The 23,765-nt window shown below is 44.3% G+C and overlaps 1 protein-coding gene across 2 annotated transcripts in view; it reads left to right on the top strand.

Moving 5' to 3' along the window:
• The window catches only part of RORC (RAR related orphan receptor C), a 49,104-nt gene that overhangs the window by 13,981 nt on the left and 11,358 nt on the right, over nucleotides 1–23,765 (top strand). Inside the window, exons 2-3 of one of the 2 annotated variants that reach the window (XM_042441168.1) lie at nucleotides 4,744–4,773; nucleotides 23,248–23,333. In XM_042441168.1, the coding sequence (XP_042297102.1) occupies nucleotides 4,744–4,773; nucleotides 23,248–23,333 (116 nt within the window). Of the gene's footprint in view, nucleotides 1–4,743; nucleotides 4,774–7,810; nucleotides 7,874–23,247; nucleotides 23,334–23,765 lie in introns of those variants that run through there. The other variant, XM_042441169.1, reaches the window with a different exon arrangement.

A 23,765-nucleotide genomic window follows, 5' to 3' on the forward strand; every position in this document is an offset into this window, starting at 1 on the left:
CGAGCTTGGAGCATGGAGGAAAAGTTTCATTTTTCTCCCCCACATCACAACTCCCAGAATCCACAGCTAGGGGCCGCAGTCCAAAACTAACCCCTCCGAGGGATGCAAGAGAGTGGTAGGAAGGAGAGGAGATATATCTTCAGTGCCCAGTGTTTCCCTATTCCAGCTGTTGGAGATGGGACCTAAGTCGAAATGTGAAATTCATTTATGTTTCGGATACATGGTGGTTTGAGTGTTGGACTACGATTCCGGACACCAGGGTTCAGTTAGGCCCTTCTGCCTTCCTTCCATCCTTCCTTCCTTCATTCCGTCCTTCTTTCCTTCCTTGCTTGCTTCTGTCCAGCAACTTCTCTCCATCTCCTCTCTGGTTTTGTTTTTTTGGCCCAATGCAAGAGAGCGAGAGCATGGGAAGGCGCTCCTCCTGGGCACTAGCGTTGGGTTTTTGCCGGAGCGCCTTCCTTCCACCCGCTGGGGACTGGAGGCTTGCCAAGGCCTGCTAGCGGAGTTATGTAAGTGGAGGGTTCGAATGAGGACAACGCTGGGCCTCTCCCCTCCGCCAGGGGAGCAGAGACTTCCTTATTTAAACCTCTTCCAGGGGAGAGAGGCGAGCAGAAGGGAGGGAGTTTTTAGGGGGATGAAAAAGAAAGAGGGAAACAGACCAGCTTTTGCAGCCTCAGCTTGCCGTGCTAGATCCGCACAAGGCTTTAACCTCTTCTCTGTTGCTTTCTGTGTCTTTGCACTATATGTGTGTGTGTGTGTGTGCACGCGCACACAAGTTCAGTCTTTCATAATTCTGAACTACTACAAAATCCAAAATTGGTTGAGAGAGTGGCACCTTTGCTTTCCGGCGGCTCGGCGTGCACAAACTTTGTTTCGTGCACCAAGTTATTACAAATATGTAATATTTGTGTGAATACAAGCTGTGTGTATAACAGCGGTTCTCAACCTGTGGGCCGTGACTCCTTTGAGGTTTGAACGACCTTTCATAGGGGTCACCTAAGACCATTGGAAAACATATATTTCCAATGGTCTTAGGAACCAAGGCACCGCAGTTTTATGGTTGGAGAGTCACCACAACATGAGGAACTGTATTAAAGGGTCACGGCATTGGGAAGGTTGGGAACCACTGGTGTGTAAGGTATATTGTTGTTTTGTTTCCATCGAGTCATTTCTGACTTACGGCAACCCTAGATCTGTCATGGAGTTTACTTGGCAAGAGGACGAGAAAGTGTGACTTGACCAAAGTCACCTGGTGGGTTTCGTGGCCGAGCTGGGAATCGAACCCTGGTCTCCGGAATCGTACCCCAACGCCCAAACCACCACATATCTGAAATGTAAACGAATTTCAAGTTTAGGCTTGGATCCCATCTCCAAGATATCTCATTATATATATATACAAGAATAGGACATGGCGCAATGGATGCAAGCTGCAGGAAAAGAGATTCCACCTTAACATTAAGAGGAACTACTTGACAGTAAGAGCTGTTTGACAAGGGAACACATTGCCTTGGAGAGTGGTGGAGTCTCCATCTTTGGAGGTCTTTAAACAGAGACTGGATGGCCATTTGTCAATGGGGATGCTTTGATTGAGAGTTCCTGCAGGGCAGAATGGGGTTGGACTGGATGGTCCTCCTTGTGGTCTCTTCCAACTCTATGATTCTACGTTTCTATTCTATGATTCTAAGCGCATCCACATTCTTGCTTGGACCCTTTTTTCCTCCCTCTTTTTAAAAGAGAATAAAATTGCAAACCCTCTAGGAAAACGGGACAAGACAAACTTGCGCTTGCAAAAGAAAATGCAAATGTGATAGGAAGCGAAATAAACAACAACCCAAAGCATTTTTTTTGTGGCACCTCCGAGGCCTGCGAGTTTCAATTGGCACCGGTTTCCGTGGATGGTTTCCCGTTTCCTCCGACAAACAGAAATTGGCCGCCGTCCCCGGAGGCTTCTGCCAAATAAAACTTGTCAGCCTTTCAGGTGTTACTAGTCCTCTTTGTTGTTTTTCTCTTTATGTTATCTTGGCACGACAACCTCACTTATAGAGTATATTTTTTGCCCCCGTTTTATCATGCCCGTGATTTTGTTCGCGTGGGAAAGAAATCATGCGTTTCTGCTTTCTCCGAAGGCAAATTGGATTTTCATTTCTGCGTCTGTTCCGGTTTGACTTTTGTTACGCGTTGTTTTGTATTCCCAAAGAAATATAGTGGATTAAATGGAAACATTTAAGCGGTTTGATTTGTAGTGATGTTTAGAATGGTTTGGATATGTCTGTGTTTTAAAATCAAAAGAGACTTTGTGTTTGTGCTAAAAGAAATCAGGATCAATACAGCAATGAAATTGTAATCTTTAGGTTTTTGGGGAGGAAAGGAAAGGTACACACATCGTGAAAGCCAGCATGGTTTTAATGGTTTGGGCATCAGACTAGGCTTCACCGGAGTTCGAGTCCCGCATAGCCTTGGTCAAGTCACACACTATCAGCCCCAGAAAATCTTAGGGTTGCCGTAAGTCAGAAACAATGTCAAGGCACACAACGGCAACACAAACACACACTTCGTTTCTCCCCTCAAATACTACCATCCATAATCCAGATTGCATCCCCATCCTACCCTGTCTATCAAGATTTCAACAGGTACCGCGTTTGCAACATTTTGGGGTGACCATGAGAAACTTGCAGACATTTGTTCCTTTAAGAAAATGGAGGCTGTAAGATTTTAGTGGATACCGGTTTTGCAAAGTCTTTCTGTGTCCATGAAGGCTAGAAACTTGCACACTTTTTACTGTTTAAGAAATGGATTTTGTCTCTACGGTTTCAGCGGATCCCGTTTTTGCAAAGTCTTTCTCTATCCATGAGGGCTAGAGCCTTGCATGATTTGGTTTGCTTCTTTAAGAAAATGAACGGAGGGTCTACAAATCCAATAGACAACCTTTTTCTAAAGGTCTATATATGTTTGTCTGTGTTTGTGTGTGTGCAACTAAGAAAACCAGAAAACTGTGTGTTTAAGAACCTAAACTGGATGCTTTCCCAGGATGTTGAAACTCCAAGTTGGATTGCAGAGGTATCTATTGCTTTCTCCGGAGCCTTAAGGACTAGCAGCTTATGTTTTTGAACAACATATAAATAAATAAAGCTGGAGAACGGAGGGTTCCCGACCGGCCATGTTGTGCGACACGTGATTGTGGATGTGTGGCAGGCATCCAGCCCTGGTTATAAATAGCCTTGGAGATAAAGAGGTGAAGACAAGGAGCAGAAATAGTAAAGCAGCTTAGATCTGACTTAGCCATGGGGCGGCCGGAGGGAGGGTGCATCTCCCAGTTAACCAACGAAGGCGAAACACTCGCAGTTGTGTAGCTTATAAGGTTTACACACACACACCTATCTCCCACATCGTTCCCATCCCTTCCAACTGTCCCGGTTTGGGATTAATCCTCTGCATTCCCACTTTTTTCAGCTGCTTTTGAAACGTCCCGGTTTCTCTCCTCCTCTTCCTCTGCTTTTCCCCTGTTCGTTCTCGGCTTACGTCAAAATCAATGCAGAAATCAAAAATGGTTTGCGCTCAGTCGATTGAATGGAGAGGAATGGAGAGGGACCAAGTCCTGACCTTTGCAAAAGCAAACTGCTGCGCCCTCTTCCAACTTGTGTTTTCTTCCCTATTAATAACCTTTACCATTTTGACCACATTCTGATGTTCGTCCACAGGAATCCCAGTTTTAATGCTTTCCTGCTTCATCGACTCCTTGTCTGTCATGTTTTGTTGTTGTTGTTGTTGTTGTTGTTGGGTGCCTTCAAGTTGTTACCGATTTATGGCGACCCTAAGGAGACCCTATCATGGGGTTTTCATGGTAAGCGTCTTCAGAGGAGGGTTGTCATTGGCATTCCTCTGAGGCTGAAAGATTATGACTTGCCTGAAAGGGTTTCCATGGCCAAGCCGGGATTCGAACCCATCGTCCAACACTCAAGCTGAATAATGGGTCACCGTCAAATTCAGAGAAGTCTCCTTCTTTGGAGGTTTTAAATAGAGGCTGGATATACATCTGTCGGAGGTGCTTTGATTGTGAGTTCCTGCATGGCGGAATAGGGTCGGACTGGATGACCCTTGGAGCTCTCTTCCACCTCAATCATTTTAAGTTCATGCTAGGGTTGGAATATGAGTCTCATAAGATAAAGAGGAGAAAAGAAGAATAGATGGATTCATTTCCTCTTTCTTTTTTAACGCTGGTGAGCAAATGTGTGGCAGCGAAACCTTCTAGTGCTTCATGGACAAATCTTGAATTGGTTTGACTCTCTTGATTTTAAATGAATCTATTTTCCGGCTTGTTTGCACTGATGCTAAAGGCCAGGACAAGGTTGTTCTTGGGCTCCCTCTTGCGCCCGAAAGGCCAACTTTCAGCTTTTGCTTTTCTCACTTGGCGGTCTAATAAAATATGTATTCCTCCTTTTTCTTTTTCTCTATTCCTCCAAATCATTTCGGGGAGAGAGGGCTTTTTGTGAGTTCCTAATTTTGTTAAAAGCCTGCTGAAAGTAGATGTTTTAAGTAACGCGAATTGTTTTGTACTTTCCAAAAAAGCCAGAATGCGGTTCTCCTGGCAAATATATATGTATGCATGAATGTATACATATGCGTATGTGTGTGCATATGTATGTTTCCAAAATGGATTTATATATGGGAGATATAAAAAATTCATATATTAGTAGAAAGGGTAACTAAAACCTTTATTTAACTCTTCTCCCCTCTTCATTGCAGGGTCTGTGGCTATGAAGAAGACACATACGTGTGAGTAACATGATTTCCTGATTGATTTGTTTAAGTGGGGTGGCTTTTCCAAATAAGTCTATAAAGATGTAAGATCATTCCTCCCCGTTTATTACAACCAATAGCCCACATATCATTCTATGCCTATTGAGGAAAGATAAGCGGCCATTTTATCCAGCAGTGTAAAATGGCGGTGCGTCTAACCATTTGGCCAGATGGTCCCCTTCATCATCCTTCCAGCTAATGAGAGCCTTACAGTTTGATTGACTGACCCTTGATCAGAATGCCCAAAATTGTGATCGCTGTGATTGATGAATTGTTTGATTGACTGTTGATTGCCATGCCCAAAATTCTGATCACTGTGATTGAGGAATTGATTGATTGACCCTTGATCGGCATGCCCAAAATTTTGATCACTGTGATTGGGGAATTGATTGATTGACCCTTGATCGTCATGCCCAAAATTCTGATAACTATGATTGAGAAATTGATTGATTGACCTTTGATCAGTATGCCCAAAATTCTGATCACTGTTATTGAAGAATTGATTGACCCTTGATTGGCATGCCCAAAATTGTGATCACTGTGATTGAGGAATTGATTGATTGATCCTTGATCGGCATGCCCAAAATTCTGATCATCTTTGACATCTCCTCTGCAAGATCAGAAGTACTTTGCAAGCCCAATTTTGTTCCTTCTGCCAGTTAGAGATGGCAAAAGGGAACGTTTGGCACAAATGCATTCAAATGACCGACACAAAAGTGCCGCAGATGAGAGATACAAAAGCAAGCAGGACACAAAGTCCGTAGGCTCAACTATCTGTCCCCAGCATCTGGGTTTTTGGTGGCTTCACTCATCATGGAGATTTCATGGCTTGGCGACCACAAGTGCGTGCCGATTTACCGGATCACATTAGCGGCCATTGCGGCAGCTGGTTCCTTTGTGACGCACGGAACCTGAGTTATTTCCTTGTCGTCAGCCCTGAACCGATTTCTTAAATTTCATGTTCGTTGCCTTCGTGGGCAGGAGGGTTTGCAAACTGGGGTGAAGACGGGTTTTGGGGTCAGGGAGAGGCAGAGATACTGCCGTCTCTAGAAGGTGCTTGGAACAACTTGCGTGCGGCGTGACCTCATTCTGGCGCTCCTGGCCCAGCAGCATCATGGTTTTCTCAACCGCTGTATTGACTCGATACAATGCGGTCGGAGTCAGCAAGACTGTATACCTGGAAACCCAGCCCTGTCCTGCCTTGCAGGGGTGGGAGGGCTCCGACGCAAGAAGATTTTGACCATGTTTGGTCTTAGGATGCTTCAATCTTGGTTCCGTCATTAACCAAAATGGAGGCTGTATCAAAATCTAAGGCAGCCGTGGAGGAGCATGACAAGATCTTCAAGTGTAATGTTGTGGTTGTTTACTGCCACCAAGTCGACTCCGACTTGTGGCGACCCCATGAATGAGAGACCACCAAGTAACTCTGTCATCAACAGCGATGCTCAGGTCTTGCAAACTCCATGGCTTTCCTGATGAAGTCTATCCATCGGGGATGTGGTCCTCCTCTTTTCCTACTGCCTTGCTAAGCATTATTGTCTAATCTAGTGAGTCCTGTCTTCTCATGATGTGGCCAAAGCACAACCGCCTCGGTTTAGTCATCTTGGCTTCTAGGGAGAATTTAGGTTTGGTTTGTTCTAGGACCAACGTAGTCCACAGATCCACAGATCTTCAAGTGTAAAGTTGTGGTTGTTTATTGCCATCAAGACAACTTCAACTATGGCGACCCCATGAATGAAACACTTCCAAGTTACTGTCCTCAATAAATACTCTGGTATTGCAAACTTGGACCATGGTTTCTTGATGGAATCAATCCATCTTGGATGTGATCTCCATTTTCTCCTACTGCCTTCTGTTTTTACTAAGCTTTATTGTCTATTCTAGTGAGTCTATCTTCTTATAATGTGGTCAAAGTATGACAGCCACAACTTAGTCATGTTGGCTTCTAGGAAAATTTCAGGTGCCTTCTATCTGGGTAGAAGGTGGGCATTTTCTTACCACGTTCCCACAAAACTAGGTAAGCATTTTATGGCATGGTTGCCCGAGGAGCAATGAAAACAAAGTCCCCGAGTTTCACTTGCCATAGACCATTTCTTCCATGGCTGTTTGATTTTAGAGACCAAAAGATGTGCCAACGAAACTCTTGAATTTGTGCTGGTGGTCAAGGGCTTCCATACAGAGGGGCAGTGAACCCATTCCAGATTTGTGGTTTAAAGGAGCTCTTCGCAGCGCTGAACAATGAACCGCAAATAACAAAAACACCACGTTTCACCTGAGAGGACACCTCTCTAGGAATCTCTAGGTTCTCCAGCGCAACTCTGTGGTCAACGTCCAACAGACACTGACCATAGGACTGCAATGGAGGAGCTACAAAGGCCTAGTAGAGTGTTTTCTCTAGGAATCTCTAGGTCTTTCGTTGCCACTTTTAGTTAACGTTGACCATAGAGTTGCTCCGAAGGAGCTACAAAGGCCTAGTAGAGTGTTCTCTCTAGGAATCTCTAGGTCTTTCGGTGCCACTTTTAGTTAATGTTGACCATAGAGTAGTACTGGAAGAGATATAAAGGCCTCCTCCAAATTGTCCTCCAAATTTAAAATAGCCAGGTGTCCATTCTGACCCGCGTTTCCAGTTTCTCAAAATGGACCCCTCTTTCTCCCTCCTTCCGCTTAGTTCAAGTGGAAACTTCTTTTCTTCTCTTTCTTTCTTTCTTTCTTTCTTTCTTGTGGCTCCTTTGTTCTCTTTTTCTCTTTGTCGTCTTTTGTGGGTTCGGAAATTTCCACCGCGCTTGTCGTCAGTTTCTTCCCCCCCCTTCCACCACCCAAATTTCAACGGGGGCTTCTGATTGGCTGAGAGACGCCCCCGTCCTTTGGGTGCCCCGTGTCACCTGTGTGCCAGCGCCCGACTTCTTTTAGACAAATGAGATCAGATGCCCGCATGGGCGCATCCTCCAAAAAAACCCGGCTCCTCCAGTGCCGCTTTGACACAATTTGCGGCAACTGGTACCACCTGGAGCCCTGCAGGTGTTCCTGAATCTAACCACTGGGGCTTCCTCCCCATAAGGCAGCATCGCCATGCGAGGTATGTGGGGCGATGGGGGCATGAAACCCATGGCTTGGTGGCACCTGTGGGTTTCAAGGGGCGACTTCAGAGGTTGGCACAGCTGGACATTTTGGGAGGGGGGGGGCAAGAAAAGTGATGGAACCGCAACCTTGCTTTCTATAAGAGAGCAGACAGAAAACTCTGTGATAGTTTTGATAGGTTGATGTTGTTGTTGTTGTGTATCTTCAAATCGTTTCTGTCTTATGGCGACTCTTGTTGTGTGCCTTCAAGTTGCTTTCTGACTTACGGCGACCCAAAGGCTATCATAGGGCTTTCTTTAGAGGGGGTTTGCCATTGCCATCGTCTGAAGCTGAGAGAATGGGACTTGCCCAATGTGATCCAATGGGTTTCCTTGGCCAAGGTGGGATTCGAACCCTGGTCTCTCAGAGTCCTAGCCCAAGACTCGAACCACTACACCACGCTTGCTATCATGGCGACTCTAAGGTGAATGGATAAATGGATAGGGTCGCCATAAGTATATTATAACTATTATTATTATATTATTGTAACTATATTATACATTGAAGGCACACAACAGCAACAATCATACACACACACACACACACACAGGGTGGGTTGTAGGGAGTGTGTGTGTATGTGAGTATACCTGTATATATAAAATGTATATGTATATGTTTTTATATGTATATATGTCATATATTTATTCATATACATTTGTTGTCTGCCTTCAAGTCATTTCTGACTTATGGTGACACTAAGGCCAACCTATCATGGGGTTTTCTTGGTAAGGTTCTTCAGAGGAGCTTTGCCATTGCTGTCCTCTGAGGCTGAGAGAGTGTGACTTGCCCAAAGTCACCCAGCAGGTTTCCATGGCCAAGCCAGGATTCGAACCCTGGTTTCCAGAGTCATAGTCTAGCGCTCAAAGCACTATGCCAACCAACTCAGCTTTTAGGGTTGCCATTGGATGGCCCTTGTGATCTCCTCCATTTCTATGACTCCACGATGAGTCGGAAACAACTTGAAGGCACGCAACAACAACTACAACAAATATATTGAGATAGTACAAAATGTGGGACCTAAATATACCGTTGGCATCAGAGCAGATCTGGTTTTGGAAGCTAAGAAGGGTTATCTGTGGTTAATGCTTGGGTGGGAAACTGACAAATACCAACTGCTGCAGGCTGTATCTCAGAGCAAAACTAAGGATTCCTTGCCTAAGAAAACCCTAAGAAATTCATGGGGTTGGCATAGGTCAACAGGCAACAAACACGTAAAAACATGTTCTGGATTTAGGGGTGCAGTGGCCCATTTAAAACAGTGTTAAAAAGAGCCACTGTGGTATCATAGTTTGAGCATTGGACTACGACTCCGGAGACCAGGGTTCAAATCCCTGGTCACCTGTGGAAACCCACTGGGCGACTTTGGGCAAGTCACACTTGCAATGACAATGGCAAACAAGAAACCTGCCAAGAAAACACCACAATAGAGTCGTCTTAGCATCGGCGTAAATTGGAAACGACTTGAACATGCGCGCAAACAATAGAAATCGAAATCTATAACGTCTTTGATCCGAAGCATTTTGGATAAGGTAGACTCAGCCTATATTTTAGTTTTTCATGATGCACCAAAAATACAGCAATGTTAATGTTCTCAAAGTGGTTTTTAGGGGAAATCCATTTGACTTTTTAGACCATTTTGACCCACAAAGAACACTGCCTAAAACCAAAGCGAAAGGCGCCAAACAGCAGTTAAAGATGGTTTGTCGCCAAAAAGAACTTCAGTTCCTTTCTGCAAAACCATCATAGGACATATTGATTTTGACCTGATTTCTTTCGTCTCGCTATGACTTCAGGTTGCATTCTGCATATGTTGGCTTCCCGGTTGTAGGATGAGAAATTTCATTCATTCCTGAATTTCCATATCTATCATCATTTTGTTATTTGCACATGAGTTATGTATTATCTCCATTACATTTTGCAACCAGGTTCACATAACATCCATCATTGCTTTTTGGGGGGTATTTGTCAGCAGTCTTATTCGGTGTGCATTTCTTTGGTTCGGTGGTGCCCAAACTTTGGTCTTCCAGGTGTTTTGGACTTCAGCTCCCAGGATTCCTGACTGTTGGCCAAACTGGCTGGGGATTCTGGGAGCTGAAGTCCAGAATATCTAGAGGACCAAAGTTTGGGGATCATTGGCTTAGACCTTTGGTTGGTCAAACCTTTCAGGAACCTCTTCCGCAGAGCATGGATGGCGTGGGCCGTCTTTGATGCTGCAAATGTGTTACTACTTCTTTATTGTATCTATATCCCATCTTTATCCCAAGGTGGGATCCAAGGTAGCTCACATCAAGTTAAGAAGAAGGTACGCCCAAAAAGTGAACCCAATTCTGAGCCGCATCAATAGTATAGTGTCCAAACCAAAGGAAATTTTAGTGCCACTCTGTTCTGCTTTGGCCAGAGTTGAAATATTGTGTCCAGTTCTGGGCATCAAAATTCAAGATGGATATTTTTCCCCCCAAATACAACTTATATACATACATATTTTCATAGTAATATATTGCGTTCCTATAATCGTCGGTATCTTTACCTCCACTTTTATCAATGCTACTTCCTTTGTTTTGTTTCCAACTCTGTATTTTCCATCTCAAAAGCCTCACTTTTCATGTATAAAACCCACCATCTTTTCTCTCTCGGTGCATTTTTAGATCCGATGGTCCAGTTCGTTCCATTCGTCGTATCTCCCTAAATATTGTCACCCTCTTTACGGTTGTGTTGATATTCAGTTCCAAACACTAGACTATTTCCATTTTAGTCAATCAGTTGCAAAGTTCCCATTTACTTCCTTCATATATCAGATCAAGATGGATACTGACAAACTAGAACGTGTCCAGAGAAGAACTGCCCAAGATGGTCAAATGTCTTATGAGGAAAGGAACTGGGTAGGTTTAGCTTGGAGAAGAAAAGACTGAGAGGTGGCATGGTTGTTGTTGTTGTTGTGTGCCTTCAAGTCATTTCTGATTTAGGACGACCCTAAAGTGAACCTATCCAAGGGTTTTCTTGGCCAGATTTGTTGAGAGGAGGTTTGCCATTGCCTTCCTTTGAGGCTGAGAGCATGTGCCTCACAAAAGGTCTCTGAATGGGTTTCCATGGCTGAGCGGAGAACCGAACCCGGATCTCCTTGTCATCCAAAACGCTAGTTATCTTTAAGTATCTGAAAGGATGCCATTGAGCATAAACCAACAGATTCAAATGATAAGAAAAGAGATTCCACTTAAACATGAAGAAGACATTTTTTTTACTGTATATACTCATGTATAAGTCTAGAAATTTAGGTCCAAAAATTGACCCCAAATACCTAAGTCAACTTATCCATGGGTCAGTGTAAACTGTATATGAACTGGTGAAAGGCAAGAGTATAATCTGTCCTGGAAGCACTGACCCCCTTTTCTTTCTCATCCATCCATCTTTAAGAGTGAGATTTTGTACGTTCTTTGACATTGTTTTCCTTTGCTTCATCCTTTAGATCCTTTGCAATATGCCCCTAAGTTTTACCCTTGACTTATGCACAGGTCTTAGCAACATCCGTAATTTTGGCCCAAAAACTTGCCCTCGACTTATACATGAGGTCGACTTATAGTCAAGTATATACATTATCCATAAGAGCCGTTGGACAGTAGACTAGACTGCCTCGGGGACCCTCCATCTTTGGAGGTCTTTAAACGGAGGTTGGATGGGCATCTTTCAAGGGTGCTTTGGTTGTATAGCCCTGCATTGCAGAATGGGATTCGAATTGGTGGCCCTTGGGGGTCCCTTCCAACTTTGTCCTTCTACGCTAAGAACCGGTTTCATACCAAAGCTTAAAAAGCATGAAATCAACTGTTCCATTTTTCAAAGATAAAAACACATTGAAATGTACTAAAAGTGTGCAAACATCATATCCCTTGTTTTATATATAACTATACATGTATCTATATAGATGCACATTTTCCTGCATGCTGCGTGCATGACATGTTTCTCCGCCGTCACCTGTTTCCAACATTCGGGGGTTCCCCGCTTGATCTCCCCACCTCGGTTTTTGTCCGCTGCCCTTTGATCTCACGCAAGCGAGGTGAGGTTTGCGCGATGCGCTTCCCGGCTTTGCTTTGTCGCTGTGCATGAGTGATGCTGCAGAAACTGGCAATTCAACAGTCAGTATTTTTCAAAGCCAAAAACCCTCCGGTGAGACCTTTTTTCAGTATGCTGTCGTTCTGCTTTAGAGTTCTTTCTGAAAGCCTTCCCATGGCGTTTCTGCGTCCGCAAAATGTGCATGATTTTGCAACTGTTGTTGCGCTTATTTGCCGTCATTCGACTTAATGGCAAACCCCTTGATAAAAGGCCTTCGGGGACCTTGTTCTGCTCTGCTCACGTCTTGCAAATTCAGGGTCACTTGGATGCGTGCAAACACCCTCAGCCCAATATGATAAAGAGCCATCCATGCTCAATGTACTATTTTTCACATTGGTTCAAAAAGGGAGTGCAATAGCCCATTCTCTGAATTCTCTGAAGATGCCAAAGCCACAGATGCTGGCGCAATGTCAAGAATAAACTCTTCTAGAACATGGCCACAGAGCCCAGAAAACCCATTAAAAAATTTTAAGTACGGTAATACCCCAAATCCACAAAACAACGATGCCTTTATTGGCCACATGCATTTTTGTATTTTAATGTGTATTTTGTGCATTCCAATGGAGCTTCGAATGCTCGCCAAACATGTATTTGTGCATTTTGTATTGCAACATGTTTTGTGCATTCCAGCGGAGCTTCGAAGCGCGCAAACAGGGCATTTTTGTATTTAAACATGTATTTTGTACATTTCCAATGGAGCTTCGAAAGCTCGCAACATGGATTTTGTGCATTTTGTATTGCAACATGTGTTTTGTGCATTTCCAATGGAGCATGGTATCTGTGGATACTATGGGTTTTGTTGTTCGAGTAAGGATCTAAATCCTCCCTTGTTTTGTCCTTACATTGAAGAAATCCTTCTTCGTACATGTTGCAATACGTATACATGTTGCAATACAAAATACATGTTGCAATACAAAATGCATGCTGCGAGCTTTCGGAGCTCCACTTGAAATGTACAAAATACACGTTGAAATACTCGGTGAATGTTGGCTAAACCAAAGGGGCCATTGGTGGCCACAGTGTTCAAGGGTTGGGTGCAAGGGTTTTTGGGGGGCTGTCCTGTCCTCATCCACTTTTCCTCATCCACCGCATTAAGGTCTAGCAATGCTGCATGTGAGAAAACCCAAACTATAAAATGTTCTCCTTGCTTGCAAGATGGGTGATGTATTTTATTCTGTGTGTCGGATGAACGTTGGCATTTCTGAGCAGGACTTTTGCTCAGATCAGGTAAAATGGCTTCGCTTATCCACAATCGCCGCTGCCTCAAGGCATGGGCTTTTGGAAACCATCTGCGCTGAACGATTTGTTTGTCTTTTTCGGAGCCGTCATCCCGTCTTTATGCTCGCTGCACATTTCGGCTTTGCTTCCCTAAGGAGAAAGGTTGTCATTTTGTGCAGAGATGTTTGTGAGTGAATTGGGAAGACTTAAGTTACGGCAAAACCACTTCTGAATATTGCTTGCCTAAGAAAACCCTGTGAAAAAAATTCACAGGGTCGCCATAAATCGGCAAGCGACTCGAAGGCGCATGCACACAAACAATGGTTTTTCCACCCAAACAACATAGGTTATACTTGGGTTATCTCTGAGCAAAACAGTGAAACATATAGAATATCAGCCTAATAAAAGAGCTGGATGCAAAGCATTAAGTTGCCCCAGTAAACAGCTTCTATGAAGTCCAGATTCAAATGTTAGAAAATGCCGGCTATGTTTGTTACAAAATGCTAATTTAATACCTGTATTTGCAGTCCATGGGCGAACTTTGGTTATGATTTAAGTCCTAAGCCGAAAGAATCAAACACGCTGATAAACTCTCGTTCGGCAGTTTCACGTTCGAGTCTCACTTTCTGAAGCAAGAAGCAAGAAACCAGTCACACAGATTTATCCCTTTCAATTCCTTACCGTCCGTCTTTTGTAGCCCTCCGAAAGGGGTTTGCAAAACGGTTAGGAAGTAACGAAGCAACGTTTTGTGTAAAGAATATGTTTGTTTTAATTCAAGTGTAGGTTTAAAACCCAAGGCTCTGCCATTTTAACAACATGCAGCTTGGAAGAATTAAGTCAGGGGCCACTCCAAATCTAAAAAGGAGGCCATGCACTCAAATTTGGGAGAGGTTTATGGACTGTGGGAACAATTTAAATGGTCCTAAATTGGCAAAGATCATTCATTTTAGAGAGAGAGAAAAATCAAATGCAATGTGCTTTCAATTCGGTTGTGCTTTTAATGCAATGTTTGGTGTATTTTTCATACGCACTTTTGCAAAAGCGGATTAATCTTGCAGCGAGCCACTTGGTCCCCAAATTCAGATTATAACCTCTGGTGGTTCGCCTTTATTGTGCATGAATTTCTTTCTAACCTTTGGGTGCATTCATTGTTTTTTAAGATCCCCGAGATAGTGGCAAATCCTCCATCCTTTCATGCCGTTATAAATAATTGCAAGTTTTCTCCTTGCTGTGAGAGAGAATGAATATTCCTTTGCAATATTCTGCCCGCGTTGAGCATCCCAAAGTTGTTGTGGACGGCAAAGGTCTTAATCTGTGCTATAGGATTAATGCAATTTGACGTTGCTTTAACTGCTTCGGCTCCTTGCTATGGGATTTATAGTAGTTTGTTGGTGCACCAGGGTTCTCTGATAGCAGGATATGTAGTTTTGCAAGCGATTTGACCAGATTTTCTAACTGCAAAGGAGGACACGGCGCCGCAAAATTTGGGACATTTCCAGGACAATGGAGGACATTGCCAAAGCACAGCTAAAAAAGATACTCATACAAAAGTAAATCCGTGCTGCTTTGGCACACTCAAAATGGAGGACATTTTGATATTATCCCTAGACAGAAGGTTGAAATGTAGGACAATGTAGGAAAAGGAGGACATCCAGCCACTCTGTCTAATGGGGAAGGCTAAACAACTTGCAAACCTACATATCCCCAAATTGTTAAAGCAGTGTCAAAATGCATTATTTTTGCAGTGCAGATGAAAGGTTCATATTGCTCTTGCTCTGCAGAAGCAATTTTCTGCGGATTGAGCGGAGGTCAAACGGCACAGGAGCATGCTGGGCCGACGCATATGGTCAGTTGGCAACCGTGCTTGTTGAAAATGGGATGCGGGATGATTTTGGGAAGCATTTCTTGATCGAAATATCAGCAGCCCAGCCTCGCAGGCAAGAGCGACGAGAGTCAAAGCAAAGAAGCATCCGGCCGAACGGTGGAAGGCAGTTTCCTTAGATCTGTATCTGGCTCAGCTCAGCTAGTTGCCATACAGCCTCGGCTTTAGCAATTATCCCATTAAGCGAGAGTTACTTTGGTGAGTTAAGTCCTCCGTTTCAGAGATTGCAGCTGGAGAAGGAGAGAGAAAGAACAAACGGATTGCTGATCAATGAAAGTCTGTGTTTGGAGATCTCTTATCTCTGAATTAAATCATTCGGAGACATTTCTCGATATTTGAACCACCCTCCTGGGCTCAAGTTTGGTCCAAGAGGGTCTTCTTCCATGTTCATTTTTGACCTTCCCCAACTTTCTGGGGTTTGGGGATCACAACTCCCATTCTCCCCAGTTGCGGTCCAACCGTTGCCTATTTCATCCTATGCTTTACTCTCCCTCTAGATTTTCGGATGGATGGTTCCATTTCTTTGCCTCTGACCAGGCAAACGGTTAGTTTTTCACATGATATTATCACAGAACCACCGAGTTGGAAGGGGGTCCCCAAAGGCCATCAAATCCAACCAAATCCAATTCTTTTGTCTTGAATTTCTAGACTTATATATGTGTATATACAGCGTTTGTTGCGCTAGCCGTGCATTTTTCTTTCGGGGAAGGGTCTAGGATTGTGCCGATCTTCATTCATCACCAGCAAAGCGGGTGAAAAGGGGGTGGTTTCATGCGCTGTTTCTTTTCGGCTTGTTTCATGTGGGCAAAAGTGTTAACGAATAATTCGCCCATCCTCTCTTTCTGCCCCCGTTTGCTGTGAGACTGGAAAGGAAAGGCAGCGCCAACTTTGGGGGCTGAACTGGAGCCGAGAAACACACATTTTCATCTCGGATGCTATTTTTGATGCTGCGATGTGGTCTGGGTTTTTCTTTTTTTGGTGTGCATGCGTTGTTGTTGTTGTTGTATTTTCAAACAGGTGCGACTTTGCAAAGCAAGAAAAGAAGAGAGAACCAATACGGCTCAGGTCCAAACCGTGGCTCCATCCACACTGTGGAAATAATCCAGTTTGACACCGCTTATGGCTCAGTGCTACGTATTCCTGGGTATTGTTGTCTTGCAACACATTTAGTCTTCTCTATTGCAAAGCTCAGGTGCCGCAACAAACTGAAAACCCCAGTTTTGGGCCACGGCGGTTAAAGTGGTGCCAAACTGGATTATTTTGAAAGTGCAGATGCAGCCCTTGAATCCCAATTTTGGTGGGAAATAATACTAATAAAGATGGTGGTGTTGATGTTTGGTGCTGTATCAGATTTAGGCATTTTTGGCAATCGCCGCAGAAGAAAACGATCTTTCCTCTGTACTTTGAATACTTCAGAATGGGAAGTTCTGACTCCAGCATGAAAACTTAGAATATTATAACAATATATCAGTTAATAATAATAATAATAATAGGATTTATTTATATGCCGCCCAATTTCACATCCTCTCCATCTATGTAACCTGTTGATTCGCAGAGTGCTGGTGAAGCACCTTCTGCTACCATTTTACTAACGTAAATTTCCTTTTACTAAATAATATCCATTTTGCTATTTATGAAGGAGTTGGACCATAGGAAAACAAAGGAGCTGGGATGAAACGTTTGGGCATCTCAACTCCTGGTTGTGGGTCCAAGCTAGCTGGCATCTTCCATGTCAGTGGGGCAGCGAATCCGCTCCGGGCTTTAGTCTGATCTTCAGCAGTGTTATTCCAAGGTCTGAACTCCATTGCACTCAACAGGTTTACTTGGATAAAGCTGATTTGAAGTTCAAACTGAAACCCAGACCGGATTCGTTTTTTAACCCAATGCACAGTCCCATTCCTAGACAGAACGAAACAGCGATTTGCCCCCATCGCCCCTCTTCTGTCTCCCCAGAAACTATTGGGGTCTTCATGCACCCAGAGGCCTCCAATTGTGCTTCCCTTCTTGCAAAAAACAAGCTCAATTCAAACCCTGTGCGCTTAGCCTAAGAGTGAATCCACCCCTCGCTGTTTTGCAGAAGCGAGCCAGGTGGGTTTTTATCTCAAAAGCCGCCATCTCTCGCATCAGGGACCCGCGCCTTTTTTTGTGACCCAGGATCCCACAGCCGGGGGGGTCATAAAATAGGCCCCTTCTCCACCACCATCGTCTCCATTTCCCCCCAAAAAAGATGTTATATATGGCAGGTGGGAGCCTTCGCCGATGCAGATGCACCCTTCTTGGCTTTTATTAGCACATACTTTTGCAAGGGGCGGTTGCTTTTCCTGTTCAGGTTTCCTGGAAGTTAAGAGGCTGGATTTTGCAAAAGGGGCGACAACTTTCTTTCTCTTGCTGTGCACCTCTGCCATACTTCTTCTCACCCCGAGACCCCATTCGGAAAAGGGATATGGGGTGAAACCAAGCTGTCAACTCGGGGGAAAGAATTAAAGCTTTTAACTCAAGTTGGGGGAAGCTGTGAAGAAGCATGCATAGTAGGAAACCAAGGAGCGACAACAAGGGTTTCTTTTCCATGCTTTGGGGCAGCTTTGCCGCGCTTCTTGGGCTGCATCCGCACCACAAAAATAATCCACATTGGCACTGCCTCAGCTGCCATGGGTCAACGCTATGGCGTTCTGGGAGCTATAGTTTTGTGAGACATTTAGCTTTCTCTGCAGAGAGCTCTGGTGCCGCAACAAGGTACCATACCCAGAATTTCATAGCATTGAACCATGGCAGTTAAAAGGGTGTCAGCCTGGATTGTTTTTGCAGTGCAAATGCAGTATAGATCTTTTAGTTCAGATCAAGCATACGATTAATATCGTCCCACTGGAAAGCTGGCATTCTTCCATGCCAGACTACTGGTACTTTCTTCGGTCTCATTCCCATCTACAGATAAATCGGTGTGTGATCCAAATCAATGAATCGATTCGACAGTGGAGCGTGGTTTCCACTATGTTTGCCCCGATTGCATTTTCCCCTATAAAATAACCCACTTGTGGTCCACATTCATGCATGAATTGATTCAAAATGGACCCGCTCCAGCCGGCCAAAGGGCAAATTTAAATTGATTCCGATTCACACTTGCGCACAATCAGTTTATCGAAAAAGACACTAAAAAAATCAGCGTCACAAAACCAGCTGCCATTGCCTCCCTCTGAGGTTGAGAGAGTATGACCCACCGAAGGTCACCCTGTGGGTTTACATGGCCAAGCCGGGACTCGAACCCTGGTTCCCAGAGTCATAGTCTAGCACTCAAACCACTACATCACACTCACTTTCCTGGTTAATAGTTACTAGGCCTGAATTTGTGCCCTTGTTACTCATTTATGGGTCATTTACTTATTGTTACCCAGTCTACACATGCACCTTGCCATCTACTCTCTGGCGTTGCCCATTGGAGAAAGGCTGCCATTCAAGATGGCGGGATGCTCGTCTCAAAAGGGTCACAGTGCCATCTCCAAAATGGCGGAGTGCCAATCCAAAGATGGCAGGGGTGCTCCTGGCTTTGCCACAAGCATGGCGCCTCGAGACACGGGTGCCACATTTCTCTCACCTTTTGACTTGGAGGCGGGACCGCCTCACTTGCGCAAAAACTTGCGCAAAAACAAAAATCCGCCTCTCTTGTTGTTGCTTTTTTTTTCCACTGACGTCAACTATGTTTCCTTTGACGGGTTGGAAGCACCTTAGATGGGAATTGTGTGATTTGGGGGTCCCCCCCCCGTTTCCCAGATGCATGGGTTTGCAAAATATATGTGTGTGCAGAAAAAAGCATGCATGTTTATGTATGTGTGTATATATATACATGTGCATATATATGCATACATGCATACGTTTTCTCTGCACACATATATATTTTGCAAACCTATGCAGCCAGGAAATGGGAGGAAAAACAAAATCACATATAGCTATAGATATATGTGTATGCATGCATACTTTTTCTCGGCACGATCCAGTGGCACGCACCCAAGGCCTTGGTGATTTGCCATCAGGAGGACGGATTTACTGGCATCTCCTTTGCTTAAAAAGTGAGAGCGCTTATTACTGGCAGCAGTTCCTTTGAGGTGGACGGCTTTGACTAATTTTAAGCCTGACTCAACCTCCCCTCTTCCCTTCTCAATACCTACGCAGCTTCTGAGGTCGGGAAGAGAAGTCATTGGTCTCTGTGGTTAGTTGCTTTCTTCCTCTTCTTCCCCTTCATCTTCTTCTTCTTTCCTTTTTCCGTTTATTAATTTGACGTGCCCCATAGCGAACGGGAGGAAAATAGCTATCAAGGCGTGATTTCAATGACTTCCGGCGAGATTGGCGTGCGGTTTGTCCAGATCTTATCCTTGCAATAGCCATGCATGGTGTTGGGTTGCCAGAGTCAAAGCTGGAGAGGGCTCCTCTCCTTTCAGTGCTGGGGTCGATAAACTGCAGCCCGCAGTTAGAGATCTCCAATAGAGAACTCCAAGTCCTCTAACAAACTACAAACCATATTGGTGTGAAACCATTCTCCAGTTTTATCCAACATTTCTATCTGTTACAGTTCCATCCTACAGAATCCTAGGATTTGTAGTTTGGGAAAGAATTTGGCATTCTCTGTTGGAGAACAGATAAACAGATAACAAGTAAAGTGGCATGAAATTGTTCTCTGATAGAGATTTCCAAAGCCCTTACCAAACTACGGATCCTAGGATACTGTAGGATGGAACCATAACAGATAAAAGTGGTATGAAATGGGTCTCCGATAGAGATGTCCAAGTCCCTTTCCAAATTACGAATCCTAGGATAATATATGATGGAACTATAACAGATAAAAGTGGTATGAAATGGTTCTCCGATAGAGATGTCCAAGTCCCTTTCTAAACTACGAATCCTAGGATACTGTAGGATGGAACCATAACAGATAGAAGTGGTATGAAATGGTTCTCCAATAGAGAATCCCTAGTCCCTTTCCAAACTACAAACCCTAGGATTCTGCAAGATGGAACCATACCAGATAAAAGCAGTATGAAACCATTACAACTGTAGTGCAGATCTACCCAGAATGGACTGGGGAACCAACAGCATGTCCTCTGACTATCCTTTGTCAAGGACAATCCCAATGAATCCTCTGTCATCCCACTTTCTCAGCTGCTTTTAAAATGTCCCGGTTTCTCTCTCCTCCTCCCACGTTCTCCTCAGATTTACATTGCTTGCTGCAAACTGAATTCAAAGAGCAAAAGGAGTTTTCATCTGTTGAACTCAGCCGCGGAGAAAGGAGAGGAAGGGGGCAAACCATATCCTTCCCAGGAAGCTTGAGCAAAAGCAAACTGCTGCAGCCTCTCCTGGCTTCTCTGTCCTTTTGCCATCTTGACCACAATATGATGCTATTTGGCCATACATGCCCCAATTTTCATCTGTGAAACATTGTGGGACATGCAACAGCTTGGTGGTTTGTGCCTTTGCATCCCGCTTGTTGTCTGTTTGACAACTGTGGATGCTGGGTTACGGAGCACTTTGGCCTTCCATTTCATGCCATGGGAAAGATGGATTTGGTAGGTTTTCTTGCTATTCTAGGTTTCTTTGGGGCTTCTTTCTTCCTCTGCCGCCTCCTCCTCCTCCTTTCCCCAGCCACCTGTCGAAGTGTGACACAGCCCCCTCTCATTTCACCTCCTTTCTTGTGGTTTCTTGCACTCGAGACGCTGGCTCAGCACCATGGATTCTCCTCCGTCAAGGTGGAGCGGTTAGCTGTTTCTAACAACAAAAAAGAGATGAAGAAGGGGTGACGGTATGCGTTCGAAGCAGCCACTTCTGGTAATAATGGTAGCGCCAACGCTCCCTTTGACACAGATTGCAACAGTTATTCATCTGGCTCTCTGCACATGCCCTGCATGCTCTTGTTCAGTAAGGACTTAAATATGCCCACCACCCCATAGATCTTCTTTGGCACCTTGCCTCTATCCCTCCCTCTTGATCTGGGCAGAGGATTTATTAGGGATGATCTAAGAAGGCAGCATTATGTGGCTCACCATGTGACGGTAATCAGCTCTTGCAAGAGGATGGATAGAGAGAAGATGAAGAAAGGGAACGCATTTTGTTGGAGCAGGACTTCTCCGTATGCAAGCTTAAACTAAGACCATCCCACTTCAGGACTTTATCATTTCATCTCTTTAGGGGGAATCCAAATGAAATGATGATAGTTTTTGGTGGGTTTTTTGGGCTATGTGACCATGTTCTAGAGGAGTTTATTCCTGATGTTTCGCTGGCATCTGTGGTTGGCATCTTCGGAGAATTCTCTGAAGGATGCCAGCCACAGATGCTGGCGAAACGTCAAAAATAAACTCTTCCAGAACATGCCCACAGAGCCCGAAAAACCCACAAAAGACTATGGATGCTGGCCATGCAAGCCTTCGACTTCACACTGGAAATCATGATAGTTTACACAAACTGTGCCAGAAAGCATACTGATATGTCCACATTTACATTCACTATTTCCTTTGCATATTATTATTAGATATGGATTAGACATGGCTTGTTGTTGTTGTTGTTGTTGTTGTTGTGTGTGCCCTCAAGTCATTTCTGACTTAGGTTGACCCATTGAAAGAGAGCATTTCAATGGTTCATAGTTGGTTGTTGTGTGCCGTCAAGTCATTTCCAACTTATGGCAACCCTAAGACAAACCTATCATGGGGTTTTCTTGGCAAGGTTTGTTCAGAGGAGGTTTGCCATTGTCTTCCCCAAAGCTGAGAGAGTGTGGCTTACCCATCCAGGGGGTTTTCATGGCATACGGAGGGTCCAAACACTGGTCTTCCAGGGTCTTAGTCCGCTGCTCAAACCAACATTTCCAAAGCATTGGAGACTGGGCCGCTGGGAAGTCCACAGTGGTTATAGGGTGCCTTGAAAACAGGCAACTGGAGAGACCCCAAAAGGTCCTGCCACAACTGCTTGGCCCTAGACATCTCTTGGCCAGGAGTGTGCCTTGAAAACCCCTTCGGTCATGGCAATGCCAGGCTGCAAAGTTACATTTTTGGAGTCATGTTCAGTCGCCCATAACCATGAACATGAACCCCCGATGGTTACACTATCGTAAGCCGGGTTTACGATATTGCAATTGCCGAACACGATGTCAACAAAAGTTAATAGGTTTTTCAAAGTGATGTATATGGCCCACCGTTCGCCCCAAATATCTCTCCCCAAACTTGACTGTTCTAATTTGTAGTTACAAAGTTGGTATTTTAGTTAAGGTAAGAGATCAGGGGATATGTAATTTTTAGTTGTGTACATGTTATGTATTTGTTTGTGTAATTTCTTGCAACCCGCCTTGATCCTTTTGGAAAGGCTGGATATAAATAAAATCTATTATTATTATTATTGGAGTGGATCACAGTTGTGTATAGTCCGGTTGGGGTTTAGACAGGTAGCAAGGGAACGGTGCTCTGCACTTGCTCAGAGGCACTGTGGTTGAAATGCCTCCTTGGCTCTAGCTTGCCAGGGTTTTGGCGTTCCCCGTTCTTTGACGGCTGATAGTGGAGAATGAGAGAGAGAAAGAGCAAGTGAGAGAAAGAGAGAGAGGCGCGTGAATGACCTCTCGTGGACCGAACTCTGCATTGCATCCAATTCTTTTCTGCAGAGAAAGGAGCCAAGACACATCAGCCTCTTTGGTTTTGCTGTGGCCTTCCTTCTGGCGCATTTGCACCCACAGGGCACCTCCGTTGACTTTAGAGATACCGTTGTTTCATTCTCGCACGCCAGAACAAATAATCCCAAACGTTTTCGTGAGCAAGATCACAAGAGGTTTCATGCAGGTTTGGGTGATTTTTCATAGACTGGAACTTTTTTTCCTGAAAATTCAGCTGGTGCCAAAAAATAGTGTTTGAAGATTGTGCAGAATCCCTTGCAGTTTTTGTGGAGTGTTGGCATTATTTGGAACAAAACAAGCAAAGATTTGCACCCGTAACTGAGAAGGCAAGAGTTGGAAAATGGCGTAGGTTTTAAAAGACGAATGTGGCGATCAAAATTAATAATTCTGTCGCATAGTCTTAGCCAAAGCAATTTAAACAGAGAGTTCTCTCCTTTTTTTTAATGTGCACCTGCTTTTCTCTTCTTCCTCTTCCTTTTCTCCCTCCTTCCAGCCCAAATAGAGGTGATCCCTTGCAAGATCTGCGGAGACAAGTCCTCTGGGATCCACTATGGGGTGATCACTTGCGAAGGGTGCAAGGTGAGTCAAAGATCTCCATGAATCCCTTAGTCTTAGTTCCCCAACATTGGTCCTCTAGGTCATTTTGGACTTCATCTCCCAGAAATCCAAGCTATCCCAACAGTCAGGAATTATGGGAGCTGCGGTCCACAACATCTGGAGGACATGACTTTTGGAACCACCGCCTAAATCCCACTCTGGGTTTCATCTTAATGGTAACTACATATGGATGCATGAGCTTTTGTAGACTTGAGCCTACTCCTTCAGATGCATCTCTAAGACATGCATCTGAAGAAGTGGACTCAAGTCTAGGAAAGCTCATGCTCCCAACTTCTTTCTTCCAGTGAGTCTCAAAGGTGCTGCAAGATCCCTTTGCAGACTGATTTTCCAAACTAACGCAGCTAAATCTTTGATTTCTAGAGATTGTAGACATTGATAGATAGAGGAATGAGC

Source organism: Sceloporus undulatus, chromosome 9 (assembly GCF_019175285.1).
Source record: "Sceloporus undulatus isolate JIND9_A2432 ecotype Alabama chromosome 9, SceUnd_v1.1, whole genome shotgun sequence".
Lineage (NCBI taxonomy): Eukaryota > Metazoa > Chordata > Lepidosauria > Squamata > Phrynosomatidae > Sceloporus > Sceloporus undulatus.